Source organism: Rhinoraja longicauda, chromosome 3 (genome assembly GCF_053455715.1).
Source record: "Rhinoraja longicauda isolate Sanriku21f chromosome 3, sRhiLon1.1, whole genome shotgun sequence".
Lineage (NCBI taxonomy): Eukaryota > Metazoa > Chordata > Chondrichthyes > Rajiformes > Arhynchobatidae > Rhinoraja > Rhinoraja longicauda.
This window is the reverse complement of record NC_135955.1, coordinates 12,133,459-12,152,255: the sequence shown is the minus strand read 5'-3', so window position 1 is coordinate 12,152,255 and position 18,797 is coordinate 12,133,459. Positions and strand designations below refer to the sequence as shown.

Genomic DNA, 18,797 nt, shown 5'->3' with positions numbered 1-18,797 from the left:
AGAGAGTGGCCGGGATGTGGAACTGGTTCCTAAAGGGAAAATCTGAGGGGAACAGCAGAGATGTGTTCAAGGTATTCAAGATGTGTTCAACGCGAGACTGAACAGCACCCGGTGCGGCCGCGGGGCCTTCTATCGCCTGGTGCGGCTCGGCCGCGGGGCCTTCCATCGCCCGGTGCGGCGCGGCAACGGGACTGAACAGCGCCCGGTGCGGCCGCGGGGCCTTATATCGCCCGGTGCGGCTCGGCCGCGGGGCCTTCCATCGCCCGGTGCGGCGCGGCCACGGGACTGAACAGCGCCCGGTGCGGCTGCGGGGTCTTCTATCGCCCGGTGCGGCTCAGTCGCGGGGCCTTCCATCGCCCGGTGCGGCGCGGCCGAGGGACTGAACAGCGCCCGGTGCGGCTCGGCCGCGTGGACTTTCCATCTCCTTGCGGGGGCTGTGCGGGTCGGTCGCCTCGGTAGGGGTCGAGTTGTCTGTACGTGGGAGGGGCATGGGGGAAGAGAGAGGGGAAGTTTTTGGCCTCCATCACAGTGAGGGGGTGTTTGGAGTCACTGTGATGGATGTTTGTGTTGGGGTTGTGTCTTGTGTTTTTGTACTGCTGGCTAAGTAATCTCGTTCTGAACGAATGACAAATAAAGCTATTTTGGATTTTTGGATTTTGGAAGGTAAAATGCTGGAGGGAGAGGATGAAAATAGTGATCAGTCGTGATCTAAAGGGGAGTGAGGTTGGGCAAAGGAGAGACAATCTGGGCCAAATGGCCCATTCTGTGCTGTGCATTCTCAATTTCAAAGCTGGAATATATTTGGTGATGTAGAAAAATTGGAAATTGATAGGTGATTAAGGAAATCAATAGATAATGAATTAGTACAGGAACATGCTGCAGGGAAGGGATCATTATTACATTGAGTAGATCAGCAGCCACAAGAGACTGAATGGCCTACTCATCCTAATTAAGACTTAATCTTTCTTCTATCATCCCAGACATCCATGACAAGCTTGAAAGTCTGATGAGAACATTTACAAGGCTGTTGCCAGGACCTTAGGGCCTGAGCTATAGGGAGAAATTGGGCAGCATTGGACTTTATTCCTCAGAGCACAAGAGGATGAGGGGGGGATCATATAAAGATGTATAAGATGATAATGGAATAAACAGGGTAAATGCCGAGTCTTTTATCCGGAATTGGAGAATCATGAACCAGGGAATATGTTTAAGGTGAGAGGAGAAAGATTTAATGGGAACCTGAGAGACAACATTTCACACAGAGGGTGGTAAGTATATGGAACGAGCTGCCTGGGGTGGTGATTGAGGCAGAAACTATCACAACCTTTAAAGGGCATTTGACAGGTACATGGATAGGGAAAGTTGAGAATGACATGGGCTAAACACAGGCCGATGGGACTAGCATCGATGGGGCATCTAGTTGGACTGAAGAACCTGTTTCTGTGCTGTATGAACCAATGTTAAGTTTCCAAGATCAGTAGGAAGACTGGAGAGAGGTAAAAGGTCTGTAAAAAGAATGACTAATTGAAGTATTATGTGAAGGGAATAGTTCTTAGTCACACTGTGAGCCAGCAGTTGTTTCACATCCCTATTTGCCCTTGAATTGAATGGCTTGCTGAAGCATTTTCCCAAGTATGTATAAGAATCACCCTTCCTTTGACAATTCCTCCACCCTACACCTCCACACAGACCTGCCGAGTTCCTCCAACAGATTGTTTGTTGTTCTGCGATCCACCCTTGCAGTGGGGCTGAACAGATGGAAAAACAGCTGATGTCCTTCCCCAAAAAGCAGATGTGTGCAATCTCACAACAAGATGATAGTTTCATGTTCTGAAGATGAGCAGGGGAAACGTTTCCCCAAATACCCGGGGTCCAACATTAATTTTTCAATTATCCATTCATTACTATGCTTCAGAAGATTTTTGCTGTGCTTTGACTCCCTATCTTACGATAGTGACTGAACTTCGGAAGCAGCTCACTGGCAATGAATTGCTCTGGTCCGTCCTGGCACTATAACAGATGAGGATCTCAAATGCACAGAAGCCTCCGAAGTTTCACAGACATCCTCTACAGTGGGGCTCCCCAGTCCCGAGTCTCAAGCGTTCCAATTCAACTCATGATCTGTGACTTCAACGTTATCCGAAATTACCAGGGAGGTTTGTCATGCGCAGGAGGTTTTATTTTCCACTTGCATCCTCGAGCTGTTCTTTTGGAGATACAACCGTTGCGTAAATGCAGCCTGAAGGATAAACAATTTCCATGTTATGATTTTATGCTGTTATTGTAAGATTCTGCTGCTTTGATTCAAACCATAGTTATACAGCACGAAAACAGGCCCTTCGGCCCAACTTTCCAATGCCAACCAAGTTGCCCCATCTACTCTAATCCCACCTGCTTGTGCTTGGCCTCCAACCCTCTAAACCTTTCCAATCTATGTACCTGTCCAAATGTCTTTTAAATGTTGTCATAGTATCTGCCTCAACTGCCTCGTCTGGCAGCTCGTTCCATATACCCACCACCCTCTGTGTGAAAAAGTTGCCTCTCAGGTTCCTATTAAATCTTTCCCTTTGCATCTTAAACTTGTCCTCTAGCATTTGATTGCCCTACTCTTGGAACAGATAGGTATGCAATTAACCTATCTATTCCCCTCGTGAGAGGAAAACTTCTAATCTCTCAACCTCAGACCCTATCCAGAACTGGAGCCCTCTCTGCAAATTCAGTCAGCCTTCCCCCACAGACCCCACATCCCCTCTCCACTCTCCCCAGCCATTTTCCAATGTTCAATAGATTCAGGATCAGTTCCTGTGGATTGGAGGATAGCTAATGTTATCCCACTTTTCAAGAAAGGAGCGAGAGAGAAAACGGGGAATTATAGACCAGTTAGCTTGACATCGGTGGTGGGGAAGATGCTGGAGTCAATTATTAAAGAGGCAATAATGGCGCATTTGGACAGCAATAAAAAGATTGGTCCAAGTCAGCATGGATTTATGAAGGGGAAATCCTGCTTGACTAATCTTCTGGAATTTTTTGAGGATGTGCCAAGTAAAATGGATGAAGCAGAGCCAGTGGATGTAGTGTATCTAGACATTCAGAAAGCCTTTGATAAGGTCCCACATGGGAGATTGGTGAGCAAAATTAGAGCACACGGTATTGGGGGTAGGGTATTGACATGGTTAGAGAAAGCAAATGGCATGTTGGCCTTGATAACGAGAGGATTTGAGTACAGGAGCAAAGAGGTCCTTCTGCAGTTGTACAGGGCCCTGGTGAGACCACATCTGGAGTATTGTGTGTAGTTTTGGTCTCCTAATTTGAGGAAGAACGTCCTTGCTATTGAGGCAGTGCAGCGTAGGTTCACGAGGTTAATCGCTGGGATGGAGGGACTGTCATATGAGGAAAGATTGGAAAGACTGGACTTGTATTCACTGGAGTTTAAAAAGATGAGAGGGGATCTTATAGAGACATATAAAATTATAAAAGGACTGGACAAGCTCGATGCAGGAAAAATGTTCCCAATGTTGGGGGAGTCCAGAACCAGGAGACACAGTCTAAGAATAAAGAGGAAGCCATTTAAAACTGAGGTGAGAAGAAGATTTTTCACCCTGAGAGTTGTGAATTTGTGGAATTCTCTGCCACAGAAGGCAGTGGAGGCCAATTCACTGGATGAATTTAAAAGAGAGTTAGATGTAGGCTAGTGGAATCAAGGGCTATGGGGAGAAAGCAAGCAACAGTTACTGATTGTGGATAATCAGCCATGATCACAATGAATGGCGGTGCTGGCTGGAAGGGCCAAATGGCCTCCTTGTGCACATATTTTCTTTGTTTCTATGTCTTTCACTCAACTGCTGGTTGGACAGGTAAGATAAACCGATGACATGGTCGTCCTGTAGATTTGGGCTCCTTGTTTTCTGTTCCTTCCCACATCTACAATTGTGCCTGGCTTTCCCTGGACCTGCTCCCTCAATATTAGATAATGGCTTGAATTCAACCCAGCTTGAGTAAGGCCAGGCCCTCTCACCCATCAGAGAACCAGCTTGTCAGAGAGTCTCTGCTCTTTATTGCAGGTGCTCTTAGTCCTCTCATTGCCAGAGGGAACTTGCCCCATTTCCAAGATCTTTGCTCCCTTACTGACCCCTTCCCCCCAATCATCCATCCAACCCCCTGAGACTGGGATCATCAGCTGTTTATAGAGTCTGGCTCATACAATACGGAAACAGGCCCTTCGGCCCAACTTGTCCCTACCTTCCAAGATGCTCATCTACACTAACCCCACTTGCCCAAATTTAGCCCATATGCCTCTAAACCTTTCCTTTCCATGTACCTGACCAAATGTCTTTTAAATGTTGTCATAGTACCTTCCTCAACTGCCCTCCCCTGGCAGCTCTGACCATATACCCACCACCCTCAGTGTGAAAACGTTGCCCCTCTTTTTCCTATTATATCTTTTAGCTCTCACGTTAAACCTAAATCCTCTGGTTCTTGAGTTAAACCTATGTCCTCTGGTTGACAGCAGACTACACAGAGTCAAGCTACTGTCTGAGGAATGTAAGGAATGGGGGAGGAAGTCGGCCACTCAAGACTGTTCTGCTATTCAACGTGATTGATGAAGGATATTGAGGCAATAGTCAAGCAAAAGGGACATATGTCAGATATAGGCAGCTGGGAATCAAGCAAGCCTCTCAAGTATAAGGGATGGTGGTTTACAATTTAGAAGGAAATAATCAGGAGGATAAAAAGAGGACATGAGATTGATATGGCAGATAAGATACCGGAAAACTCAGAGAAATTCTCAAAGTATATTAAGAGCAAAAGGCTAACTAAAGAGAATAGGATCAACATGGTCATCCACGAGAGATGGATGTGGTTTTAAATGAACATTTCTCATCTGTATTTATCGTGGAGAAGGTCATGGAAGTCAAGGAATTAAGAGTAATGAATTGCAATACATTGGAACATATCTACATTACAAAAGAGGTGTTGGCAGTCTTAAGACATATTAGGGTAAATAAATGCCCAAGGCCTGATCAAGTGTATCCTAGGATATTGTGGGAAGCTAGGGAAGGAATTTCAGGTGCTCTGGCAGAGGCGTTTGCATCATCTTTAACCACATGTGTGGTACCAGAAGACTGGAGGGTGGCTAATGTTGTGCCCCTATTTAAGAAGGTCTGCAAGTACAAGACAGGGAACTACAGACCGGTGAGCCTGTGGTGGTGAGGGAATTACCAGAGGGGATTTTGAGGGTCAGGATGTACCCGGATTTGGAAAGGTAACGACTGATGAGCGATAGTTAGCATGGTTTTGTGTGAGGAATTTGTGTGTGACTCATGAAATTAAGTGAGCTTTTGACGAGGTGACGAGTCTATTGACGAGGGAAGAGCTGGTACACATTGCCTGCATGGACGCTAACAAGGTCTTTGCCAAGTTCTCACGTGGCTTGCTAGTCTGGAAGATTAAATCACATGAGGTCCAGGGTGAATGAGCCAATTGGATATAAATTTGGCTTGGTGGAAGGTGGTGGTGATGGGTTATTATTCACACCAGAGGCCTGTGACTAGTGGTGTATCACAGGGATCGGTGCTGGGTCCACTCAGTATGAAATGGGTTTGCTGTGTTCCCAAGGGATGTCCAGTATGAAATAGGTGTACTTTGTTCCCAAGGGGTGTCCACGCAGATGTGTGTATTTTGTCGCTCACCGTGTGTTCCGTGTGCCTTACCAGTCTCCTCCTCTTTGCAGGGAGGTCTTTGAATGTGCACATTGCTGTAGAGACTATTCTGAGAATCCGTGGGATCTGAAAAGAACACAGATTGTTATTGCACTCCAGCATCTCTCCCCCACTGTATTCTATCACTCAAACCACCCACTCCCATTTAAAAGACATTGGGACATGGACATGGATTGGAAAGGTTTATAGGGATAAGGGCCAAATGCAGGCAGGTGGGACTAGTGTGGATGGGGCATTTTCATCGGCTTGAGCAAGTTGGACCATAGACCTGTCTCCGTGCTGTGTGACTCTGCGAGTTCCCACCTCTGATAATCACCTTCTCTTGCCTGTTTCGATTGCCCCTCCTGTAGTGGTCCATCTTTTGCCAAGACTGTTCTTCACCCCTCATTATGACACTTGGCAAGCCCCGAGAGAACCCCTCGCTGCTTCTGAGGATACAGAACTGTACTGCAGAACAGACAGCATTGTGCTTCCAGGTCTGATGCTTGGCCGTCCGATGGTGGGAAGCGGAAGATAAACAACACCAGGATCCCTAGTAACTATGTCCTGGGTCTTTGTTACTGCTTCCGCTATGTCTGGCCTTTGCAGCACCCTCCCTGAATGTTGGATATGGAGAGCTCTGTACCGCAGGCTTGATGGGAGGCCAGTGGGTATTGTCAGTGCGAGTGGATGTTTCTAGTCAGTACATCAAGGGTATGCCTTCCAGCCCATCATGGACACTATTTTGCATGAGGCGTCCATGTCACTACTGTTGTATCACAGCTCACCGTGTGCTTACTGTTCCTTACCCATCTCTGCTCCTACTTGGGAACGTCTTTGAACGTGAACAATGCTGTAAATGAGGGGATCTGGAGAGTCACGAGGATCTGGAAAGAACACAAATTTACTGCACAACTTCATCGTCTTGCTTTCTTAACCTCACAATCCCAGCCCCTAAACTACTATCTACCTCTTTGGTGACTGTCCTTGATCGGACTTTGCTGGCTTTACTTTCACTAAACGCTATTCCCTTATCATGTATCTAGAAACTGTAAATTCCAAATGATAACCATCACTGCACTCACCAACATTCCTGTCCAATTCTCCTGGTGTTGGAACTGCCTGAGTGTCTGCCCTGTTTCTTGGCCATGTGTTTAAATGAACAACACTGTAAACAGGGTCCCCTTCAGGCTCCTGTGAACCTGTCAAAGGCACAAAAAAAGCAAAGCATATTTTAATGAAGAAATTAGAGCTCCAAAACTGTCCACCCATCCCCTCCCACAGCGTCAAAACTGTAGATAAAATGGAAGGGAATCACAAAATGTACAGCTTTCCAATCCTATCCTCAGGGGTGTTGGAGGCTTTCATAGATGAGGTTCTTTGTGCAAACCTAACAATAAACGGATCATGTATTGTTACTTTGGAAAGAACAGGATCAATTCCGAATTACATTGGCCATTCAAGACCAAAGCTGGTGTATTAGATATAACATTGGTCTCCTTACCCAAAAAGGCAATACACAGGCAGTTCCGCTATACCACGCACTCTGCATTCTTACGCAACATCTTATTATAGAAAATTACATTATGAAAAGAATTGTGCCAATGAGAAAAAGGTGGTTAGAGGCTCGGGATTGTGAGACTTGCAATTACAAAGTTATTTCTCCCACTGGTTTTTCAAAAATAAAGATCTTTTCTATCACTCCGTTTAGTTTTGTAGCTGCGATCTACAAATACTGATGGCTCAATGTTACATTTAATAGAGTATCACTGCTCAAATGTCAATTGAAATGACTGCTTGGCCACCCATGATTTGTATTCATCAGAGACAGTGGTAACTGATTACTGCAGGGAAGTTACATGAACATGTTTTTTCCCCCCAGGGTGTTTTTATCCAAGATAGCTTTTTTTCTGCTTCCCAATTTCCAAACTAACTTTTAACTGGATCTCTACTTCCTGATAGAGATTACTTTATAACCAATTCAGGCTGTATAATAGCATTACCTAATTCAGTAATCGTGTTGTAGCCAATTTGCGATTTCAAAACTTATGTTGAGCAGAACTACCTATACTTTCTTTGCAGGTTGTGCAGCAAAAGTTCATGAGGCTCGTTTCTGGGATTGCAAAGAGATTAAATAGGTTGGACCTTCAATCTTTAGAGTTAAGGACAGGTGTCCAATACAAAATACTTCCAGTAGGTTCGACAGATCAGATTAATTAAAGGGCTGCACGGTGGCGCAGCGGTAGAGTTGCTGCCTTACAGCGAATGCAGTGCCGGAGACTCAGGTTCGATCCTGACTACGGGCGCCATCTGTACGGAGTTTGTACGTTCTCCCTGTGAGCTGCTGGGGTGTTTTCTGAGGTCTTCGGTTTCCTCCCACACTCCAAAGACATACAGGTATGTAGGTTAATTGGCTGGGCAAATGTAAAAATTGTCCCTACGGTGTAGGATAGTGTTAATGTGCGGGGATCGCTGGGCGGCATGGACACGGTAGGCCGAAGGGCCTGTTTCCGTGCTGTATCTCTAAATCTAAATCTAATTCCCATGACTGAGGAATCTGGAATCTTAGTGCGAGCCCTGGGCCTTGAGGCAAGTCTTTTAAGTATTAATAATCCACTTGAACACACAACCCGATCTGCTCTGAGAGGGATTGTCTTTGCTGATCTAATTAGGAAGCTATGGGAGGGAGGGAGGGAGAGTAGGTGGTAGAGACAATTGAAAGGCCAGTTATTAAATGTGGATTTGAGCTCAGCTTTTCCAAAGAATGTCCTCGATGTGAAAGGAAGTTTGGGCAGATTCCGCCATTACCTGGCTCTGGTCCTTGTGGTTCCCGACCATTGGCCACGCAGGCATCAACACCACACCCACGCTGCTGTGAGCCTGTCAAAGACACAGGAAAGTATTCTGTGAGAATCCCCTCTCGATACCTCTCCCACTCTGCTCCTTAAACACACCTCTACTATCAGGTCTAACGCATCTGGGCCTCCTAATTCCCTGCTCGAGTTAGAAACATAGAAACATAGAAAATATGTGCAGGAAGAGGCTATTTGGCCCTTCGAGCCAGCACCGCCATTCATTGTGATCATGGGTGATCATCTACAATCAGTAACCTGTGCCTGCCTTCTCCCCATATCCCTTGATTCCACGAGCCCCTAGAGCTCTATCTAAATCTCTCATAAATTCATCCAGTGAATTGGCCTCCACTGCCCTCTGTGGCAGAGAATTCCACAAATTCACAACTCTCTGGGTGAATAAGTTTCTTCTCACCTCAGTTTTAAATGGCCTCCCCTTTATTCTTAGACTGTAACCCCTGGTTCTGGACTCCCCCAACATTGGGAACATTTTTCCTGCATCTAGCTTGTCTAGTCCTTTTATAATTTTATACGTCTCAATAGATCCCCTCTCATCCTTCTAAACTCCAGTGAATACAAGCCTAGTCTTTCCAATCTTTCCTCATATGACAGTCCCTCCATCCCAGGGATTAACCTCGTGAACCTACACTGCACTGTCTCAATAGCAAGGATGTCCTTCCTCAAATTAGGAGACCAAAACTGCACACAATACTCCAGATGTTGTCTCACCAGTGCCCTATACAACTGCAAAGAAGGACTTCTTTGCTCCTGTACTCAAATCCTCTCGTTATCAAGGCCAACATGCCATTAGCTTTCATCACTGCCTGCTGTACCTGCATGCTTACTTTCAGCGACTGGTGTACAAGGACACCAAGGTCTCGTTGCACTTCCCTTTACCTAATCTGACACCATTGAGATAATAATCTGCCTCCTTGTTTTTGCCACCAGTGGATAACCTCACATTTATCTACATTATACAGCATCTGTCATGCATCTGCCCACTCACTCAACCTGTCTAAGTCACCCTGCAACCTCCTAACATCCTCTTCGCAGTTCACACTGCCACCCAGCTTTGTGTCATCCACAAACTTGCTAGTATTACTTCTAATTCCATCATCCAAATCATTAATATATATTGTAAATAGTTGCGGCCCCAGCACCGAGACTCCACTCTCCACTGCCTGCCATTCTGAAAGTTCTTTCCTTTCATAATCTTCTTAAAGGCCCTGTCCAATTTCAGTTCCTTAAACTTTGCATATGCTTCCTTTTCCTTCGAGTCTAAATTTACAACCTCTCATCATTAAATCACTCTGACCTACTGATGCAAACTTCCCCAAAAGGCAGCTGCTCCCTAGCTACTTGCTCCAGTAAAAGAACAAAGTGCTAGAGAAGTTCAGAGGGCCACACAGGCTCTGTGGAGAGAAATAGATCGATGATGTTTTGGGTCGGGATCCTTCATCAGATTGATAGAGGGGAGAAAGCTGGCGAGTAGAGTTGAAGGGGAACGGGTGTGGCAAAAACTGACAAATGTTGGTAGATTCAGGTGAAGAGGGTTGAGTGGCAGATGGGTGGAGTTTGTAACAAAGGATTGAGATAAAATGAAGACAAAGCTGTGTAGATGTGGAATCAGATAAGGAAGGAAGAAGACTGTCTAATATAAAACCAAAGGGAAGGATGTCGTTAGGCCTCCTTGTGCCCCAGTTTTGAACACTATTCAGTGCCTATCCTGCCCTACCTAGGGATGTTCTGTTGTATTAATCATGCCACATGCTTGCTCAGTAGAATAACAAAAAGTTTGGCATTTCTCCAACAACACTAGCCAATTTCTACAAATGCACCATTGAAAGAAAGACAAAGTGCTGGAGTAATTTAGCAAGTCAGGCAGCATCCCTGGAGAACATGGATAGGTGACGCTTCGGGTCGGGACCCTTCTTCAGACTGATCGGGATACTGTCAGGATGCTTCACAGTTTGGAAACCGCTCCCCAAGAGCGTAAGAAATTTCAGAGAGTTGTGGATGTAGTCGAGTCCATCACACAGACCACACTTCCCACTATTGACTCCATCTACACTTCACGCTGCCTTAGGCAAGCAGTCAACATAATCAAGGATCTTTTTCACCTCAGTCATCCCCTCTTCTCCCCTCTCCCGTTGGGCAGAAGATATATCAGCTTGAAAACACAATCCACCAGATTCAGGAACAGCTTCTTCCCCACTGTTGTCATACTGCTGAATGGTCCTCCCACAAACTATGGTGTGGTCCCCATCTTCCAACTTGCTTTTTATCTGAACTTTTTCTGGAGCTGTAACACCGTAATGAAGTAATTACGGATGGCACAGTGGCACAGCAGTAGAGTTGCTGCTTTACTGTGCCAGAGACCCGAGTTCCATCCTGACTACGGGTGCTGTCTGTATGGAGTTTGTACTTTCTCCCTGTAACCGCTTGGGTTTTCTCCGAATGCTCTGGCTTCCTCCCACACACGATAGACATAAGTATTGTGATGTCTTGAGAGGTCGGGAGCTTTTCTCTTGAAGGTTGGGAGGCGTGGGTGCCGGAAATGAAGACACAAACGTTCTTGGCCGAGAACACATCTTGGTTACGGTCAACCAGCTCCATGCACTCTTGATGTTGCTGGGGTGACAGCTCTGGGCCCACCTTTATGTCATCTCTTGGTGGTGCTCCTGACTCTTTTGGGTGTAAACAACTTAATAGAACCTCTGCCGGGTGCCATTTTTTCAACAGGTTCACGTGGTAAGTCTGTTCTGGTTTTCTCCTTCCCGGTTGCTTTACCTTGTAGTTTACCTCCCCCACCTTTTCAATGATTTCGTATGGCCCCTGCCAAGTGGCTAAAAATTTACACTCAACAGTGGGCACCAGAACCAGGACCCGGTCGCCTGGCTGGAACTCACAGGGCTGTGCAGGGCAGTTGTAGGATGCTTGCTGTTCCCTTTGAGCTTTTTCCATATGTTCTCTGACAATAGGATAGATGGTAGCCACCCTGTCTTTCATGGCCTCCACATGCTCAATAACAGGGTGAGGACAAGGCTGTTTCTCCCATGATTCTTTAGCTAGGTCAAGAAGCCCCCTGGGTTTGTGACAGTATAGGAGCTCAAAGGGTGAGAAGCCTGTAGAAGCTTGGGGCACCTCCCTAACTACAAACATCAGGTACGGAAGGAGCTGGTCCCAGTTGCACCCATCTCTTTCAATTGACTTCCTTAGCATGGCTTTAAGGGTCTTGTTGAACCTCTCTACCAGACCGTCAGTTTGAGGGTGGTATACTGATGTTCTGAGGTGCTTGATCCTTAGGAGGGAGCACAGGCCCTTGGTGACACGAGACATGAAAGGGGTCCCCTGGTCTGTTAATATTTCTTTTGGAATCCCTACTCTACGGCACAGGAGGAACAGTTCCTTTGAGATATGCTGGGCTGTAGCCTTTCTAAGGGGTACAGCCTCGGGATAACGGGTAACATAGTCTACCAGGACCAGAATATACTGATGCCCCCGAGCACTTTTGGGTAGGGGGCCCACAATATCTAACCCAATCCTTTCAAAGGGGACTTCAATGATTGGTAGTGGGATAAGGGGATTCCTAAATGAGGGCCGGGGGGGGCAGTGAGCTGGCATTCTGGACAACTACGGCAATAATTTTCAACTTCTTTGTGGATGCCTGGCCAAAAGAACCTCTGCAGAACTCTGTCTTTTGTTTTTTCCACTCCTAGATGTGCCCCGAGCAAGTGTGTATGGGCCAGTTGTAACACTGTGAGACCAAAAGCTTTTGGCACTAACAACTGCTCTGTTACCTCATCTTGCCCTTTTTTCATCTGGTACAGAAGCCCATTCTTTATAGAAAAATGAGGATAAGTTAAACCACTTCCCAGCCCCTGGTCCACACCCTCTAGTACTCTAACATTTTTTAAAGCATTTATCAATGTAGGATCTTTGAGCTGAGCAGTACCATACTGGCCTGAAAGCGGGGGTGGTCTGTCTGCTACCCGGTTGGAATCCTTACTTGATGATGGCCAATTGTTTCCTTGCGGCCCCTCCCCTTCCGCCGGCCCCGTATCACTGGATGATGCTACCGCACCCAGGAGAGCATTTACTGGAGTAGAAGTAGGCGTTAAACTAGCACTGGACCTATTCTTAGGACTGCTTCTCTTATGCTTGTTCTTACCTCTGGGCAGTGATGTCTCCCTAGATCGTCTCTCTTGTATTTCCCTCCAGAGTCTGTGGAACAGGGGGCAGTCTCATCCTATTAAGAGTGGGACTGGCAGGGCATCCAAAACCCCTGCGTTGACTTCACACATACCTTGGGTTGTGACTAGCTTCAAACTACTAGTAGGATACTCACGAGTGTCACCATGGACGCAGGAGACGGGTCGGGTCTTTTCCTGCAGCAAGTCTGTTTCATCTATTAAAGATTTGTGAACTAGTGTGAAATTACTCCCCGAGTCCAGCAAAGCTTCCACATCTTGGTTATTTAGCTTCACAGGGCACATAAAAGCTGGGTGTTCAGCACCCTCCATCAAGGCAGCATAAAGGTTTGTGGGTTGGCTGCCAGAGGAGTCTGCAGTGGGCATCAATTCATCCACTTTGTCACATTGCCATGAAATATGACCCATTTCCCCACATCTGTAGCATCTTCTGGTGTCTCTGTCCAGGATTTTTCTCCTTTGTTCAGCCTGATATAATCCCTGTACATTAACCTGTCTGGTTGGGTTGCCCTGTATGGGTTTTTGGGGCTGTGGCCGAGGATTTGCTTGACGTCCTTGAACGACAGGTTGCGCTTTTTTCCCCATACAGAGCATTTCATTAGTAGCCTGAAACTGTTCGACTGCATCCACTAAGGCACTTAGCTGCAACAGGAGCACTGTGGCCGATAACCCTTTTTGCCTCATAGGGCAGAGCACGTAAATATCGATCCACAACAATGGCTTCCACAATGGCTACTGCAGAGTTTTTATCAGGATCAAGCCACTTCTTTGTAATCCGAATAAGTTCATGCATCTGAGTCCAGGGGGGGTTGGTCATTCCTAAAACCCCAATTATGGAAACGCTGAGCCATTCCAAACTTTGTAAGTCCTATTCTGCTCAATATTTCCTGCTTCAAGATGTCATAGTTATTCGCTATTGTACTGTCCAAGTCTTGAAAAGCTTTCTGTGATTCCCCGGCTAGGAACGGGGCTAGGATACCAACCCACTGGACTTTAGGCCACTTTTCACTGGTTGCAGTAGTCTCGAATGCATGGAGATAGGCCTCTGGATCATCGGTGGGTCCCATTTTAGGAATAAAATCACTGGCACGGACCCTCGGGTTGGTGGTTGATGACTGGATCCTCTGTAAACTGAGTACCTCTTCTTTCAACATATTGGCTTTTCTTTGTTCCTCCAAAAGAGCCCGGCTCGTCTCTATTTGGAGCTGGTTACTCTGAGCCAGCATCTTCAACATTTCCTCCATGTTGTTCTCATTAGTTCTCAATTGTGCCAAGCGGATAGTCAAATCACTGATGGACATTCGTACTCACCCACCCCTCCTTATCTGGCATTCTCCACCATTGTGATGTCTTGAGAGGTCGGGAGCTTTTCTCTTGAAGGTTGGGAGGTGTGGGTGCCGGAAATGAAGACACAAACGTTCTTGTTTTCAAACTTAAATTCCATATATTTAGTCTTTTCCAAAAACAGGTAAACTTAATTGTTTGCAGACAGGTACACAAAACCAAAACAGGTAGTTAAATCAAAACTATAGCTTGCTGCCTTCTTACCAAATATAACTCAAACACTGCTTCTCTCCCTCTCTGCTCCAGTCATTCTCTCCCTCTCTGCTCCAGTCATTCTCTCCCTCTCTGCTCCAGTCATTCTCTCCCTCTCTGCTCCAGTCATTGTGCCTCTCTGCTCCAGTCATTCTCTCCCTCTCTGCTCCAGTCATTGTCCCTCTCTGCTCCAGTCATTGTCCCTCTCTGCTCCAGTCATTGTCCCTCTCTGCTCCAGTCATTGTCCCTCTCTGCTCCAGTCATTCTCTCCCTCTCTGCTCCAGTCACTGTCCCTCTCTGCTCCAGTCATTGTCCCTCTCTGCTCCAGTCATTGTCCCTCTCTGCTCCAGTCATTGTCCCTCTCTGCTCCAGTCATTGTCCCTCTCTGCTCCAGTCATTGTCCCTCTCTGCTCCAGTCATTGTCCCTCTCTGCTCCAGTCATTGTCCCTCTCTGCTCCAGTCATTGTCCCTCTCTGCTCCAGTCATTGTCCCTCTCTGCTCCAGTCATTGTCCCTCTCTGCTCCAGTCATTGTCCCTCTCTGCTCCAGTCATTGTCCCTCTCTGCTCCAGTCATTGTCCCTCTCTGCTCCAGTCATTGTCTCTCTCTCTTTAAATATACTGCCTCCCTTCCCTTTTAGCTCTCTCACTGAGGCAATCAGCTCATCTGGTTCAGCTGGGCAGCAATCAGTATCAGCAGCAATCAGTGTCAGCAGGGCAGGCAGCCCTGCTGACTATGGGTTTTGTAGTCTTTTGCTGGCAGCCATGATGGTTTGTAGTTCTTGTTGCATCCACTGGGAGGAAATGTATCTCCCCTCTATAACTCTACCTCTCATGATATCACAGTATTAATGATACGTGGTGATCGCTGGTCGGCGCAGACATGGTGGGCCAAAGGACCTGTTTCCACGCTGTATCTCTAAAGTCTAAAACACAATATTATGTACTCCCGTACTTTTCTCTTTACACTACCTGTTGTACTTGTATATGGATTGATTGTACTCATGTATTGTATGATTAGATTTGACCAAATAACATCCAAACAAAGATTTTCACTGTATCACAGTAGGTGACTATAATAATAAATTAATACATGAATGCAAGCTTTTGTTGCTGTTGTACAAATCTAAGGACCTAATCAAGAACCTATCAATCTCCGCTTTAAAATTTCCAATGACTTGACCTCCATTGTTGCCTGTGGCATTGAATTCCACAGATTCATCACCCTCTGGCTAAAAAAAAAATCTTCCTCATCTCCATTCTAAAGGTTCATCCTTTTATTCTGAGGCTGTGCCCTCTGGTCCTGGACTCTCTCACTGCTGGTAACTCCACGTCCACATGTCCGTTTGAAAGTATAGAGTCCAAGGACCTATACATTTACACCTGAGTTCATATCTTCTTGCATTAAAGGCCAACATTACATTCGTTTTCCGAAATCCACACGTTTGGACATAAAGTGAATCAGCTGTGAACATCAGTATTCCCCAATCCGTCACCACTGTAGCAGCACTGAAGTTTGCCAGCTTTTTTTACTGAAGTGGGTTATGTCACATTTTAACCCATGCTCTCTAGTTTTTGATATATCAACCCTGGGAAAAAAGACTATCTACTCTTTCTATGTGTCTCATAATTTGACATTCTTTGATCAGTTCGCCCGTCAGCATCAGATGTTCCAAAGAAAAACAATCCAACCTCTCCTTATAGCTAAGATCGTCTAATCCAGGCAGTATTCTGTAACCCTCTGCTGCACCCTCTCCAAAGCGTCCACATCCTTCCTGAAATGTGGTGACCAGAACTGGACATAATACTCCAAATGGGGCCTAACCAGGGATGACTGTCCTCCTGTTCGCATTTCCGGCCTACAAAATTTGAAAATGCCACCATTCCCAAGAACACCCAAAACAGCCCACAGTGCAGTTGTTATTGGCAAACTTACCTTTTTTCAAAGACCTGAGAACAAATACCATCACAAGGAGGGCAATAGCCAATATGGACAATCCAAAGCAGAGGAACTGCATTAACCATTTCCCATCGTCGAATAGGTGGATCTCACGCGTGTCTCTCTGGTGTTCATTCACAGCCACACACGTGTATTTCCCTGGCATCCTGGGGTGAAGCAGCTCTCCCACAGTCAATAGTTTCTCTGGATCATGTGTGACCCTCATCTCACGACTGTTCAAGTGCAGTGTGCTGTTCCCTGGGCCGATCCACGTGATGTTTGCAGGGGGCTTCCCTTCAGCCCTGCACACAAGGGTCTTTTCTCCAGTTACATTGCCACTCCCAACAAGCAGATTCAGGATGGTGGCTGGGACTTGGAGAAGGAAGAAATTCAATTAAAACTCATTGAATTAATCATTATTGATGCTGTGTGAGGATAGAGTCCATCTGAATGAGGATTGGAAGAAGACACCTAGGAGTCTGCAGTGAAATATTTGCAGATATGATAGTGTCTTTGAGAAGCACGTGGATCTACGGGAAATGGAGGGATATGGATCATGTGTCGGCAGATGATATTAGTTTAACTTACCATTATGTTCTGCACAGACACTGTGGGCCAAAGGGGCTGTTCCTGTGCTGCACTGTTCTATGCTCTAATATTCAGTGAGAGAACATACAGGATCCTGGAGTCGATGTGAATGAAAGAGACTGATGCAAATACCCCAGGACGGTCTGTGGATCTTTGCAACACAGACCCTGTCACAGATACAGGGTCTGGAGGTTCAGCAGGTGAATGTGGTTCTGAATCTCTGACCCTGCTGCAGGGAGCTCTGTGCATCCTGGCCGGAAACAGTAATGTCTTCCAACCACTAGGGGCGGTGCTGTGCGAGGGCAGCCCAGAGCAAGGAATGGATTGGGCCGATCTCGGCTCCACCTGTCACTGATCTCATGTCCTCTTACAGTTGATCATGTGATTTTATCGTTCACAGCACAATACAGACAGATCTTTCCTTACCCACAACCTCCAGTTTCGTCTCATCCTGAGTCACCGTCTCCTGTGTGGAATTCCTGACCCAAACGTGACAGAAATAGTCACTGCTGTCGTTCAGTCTGAGCTCCTTCACACTGATAGAGGCGTCTCCCTGGTCTAGTTTTCCCACCAGCTCATATCGACCTCCTCCCTTTATAGGGACATTGTAGGGAGGGTTCACAGAGTGATTAAAGACTGTGGACTCTTCCCGTGGACTCCCCTTCATCCAGCGGATCGTGATGGGGCTGGGATTCTTGTTCAAGGGGCTGAAGGAGCAGGGCAGTGTGGCTGAATCACTTCTCTTCCCAATCACCATGGATGTCTTGTTCTTTCCATCTTGTATAGAGAAAAGTTGTATTTAGCAATCTATTCCACATGGTTTATAAAAATACTTCATCCATGCCTGTGACTTTAATTCTCCATCCCACTCCCACTCTGATCTGCCTGTTTCAGACCTCCTGCACTGTTCTAACGAGGCCCAATCTCATGCAACAGTACCTCATCTTCTGTCTGTACAACATGAAGCCTTTGTGTTAACATTTAAAACAACAATTTCAATAACTTGCTTACTGTTTGTATAAGAACTGGCCAGAACTGCCTCAGAAGTCAATATTACCTGACCCATACCACCATAATCATAGCCTGACGACAATATTACTGGAGATGCCACAAGACTCCCATCAACACCAACATTGGAGGTGAGACAGTGACGTTCAAACATGTGAAAGTGACAATAGACAATAGGTGCAGGAGGAGGCCATTCGGCCCTTCGAGCCAGCACCGCCATTCAATGTGATCATGGCTGAACTTTCTCAATCAGTACCCCGTTCCTGCCTTCTCCCCATACCCCCTGACTCCGCTATCCTTAAAAGTATCTATCTCTCTTGAATGCATTCGGAGAATTGGCATCCACTGCCTTGTGAGGCAGAGAATTCCACAGATTCACAACTCTCTGACTGAAAAGGTTTTTCCTCATCTCAGTTCTAAATGGCCTACCCCCTTCTCATGTGACGTTCAAACATGAGAAAGTGAAGACAATCACAAGAGTGCAGTCCACATAAGTGGCAGCTTAAATATCAAACCCGCACATGGGCTGTGGTGTGCTTATTTAAAATGCAAGAGTATCATGAGGAAGGCAGATGAAAGATACTGCAGTTTTTTATCTAATACTGATACAGGCAGAGAAATGGCAGATGGAGTTTGATCCAAACATATGTGAAGTGTTGCATTTGGGAGATTGATTGCAAGTGGAAGGTATACAAGGGTAAGACCCTTCAAACCACTGATGTACAGAAAAATATTGGGTTCCAAATCCATAACTCCATAACTGAAAATGGCAACACAAGTGAAAAAGGTGTACAGTATGCTTGCTTTCATTGGTCAAGGTACGGAATACAAGATGTGTAGGAAGGAACTGCAGATGCTGGTTAAACCGAAGATGGACACAAAAAGCTGGAGTAACTCAGCGGAACAGGCAGCATCTCTGGAGAGAAAGAAAGGGTCTCGTTTTGGGTCGAGAAGAAGGGACTTTTTG

The 18,797-nt window shown here is 46.2% G+C and overlaps 1 protein-coding gene across 1 annotated transcript; it reads right to left on the bottom strand.

Moving 5' to 3' along the window:
- Nucleotides 1-1,915: 1,915 nt before the first annotated feature.
- Nucleotides 1,916-16,297, bottom strand: LOC144592323 (uncharacterized). Its single transcript, XM_078396850.1, has 6 exons — nt 16,232-16,297; nt 8,508-8,579; nt 6,785-6,901; nt 6,509-6,586; nt 5,712-5,786; nt 1,916-2,239 (listed from the first exon to the last, which is right to left on the bottom strand). Exons 1-6 carry the CDS (start codon nt 16,260-16,262, stop codon nt 2,178-2,180), a joined length of 435 nt encoding a protein of 144 aa, XP_078252976.1. The 5' UTR covers nt 16,263-16,297; the 3' UTR covers nt 1,916-2,177.
- Between the last annotated feature and the right edge of the window lie 2,500 nt (nt 16,298-18,797).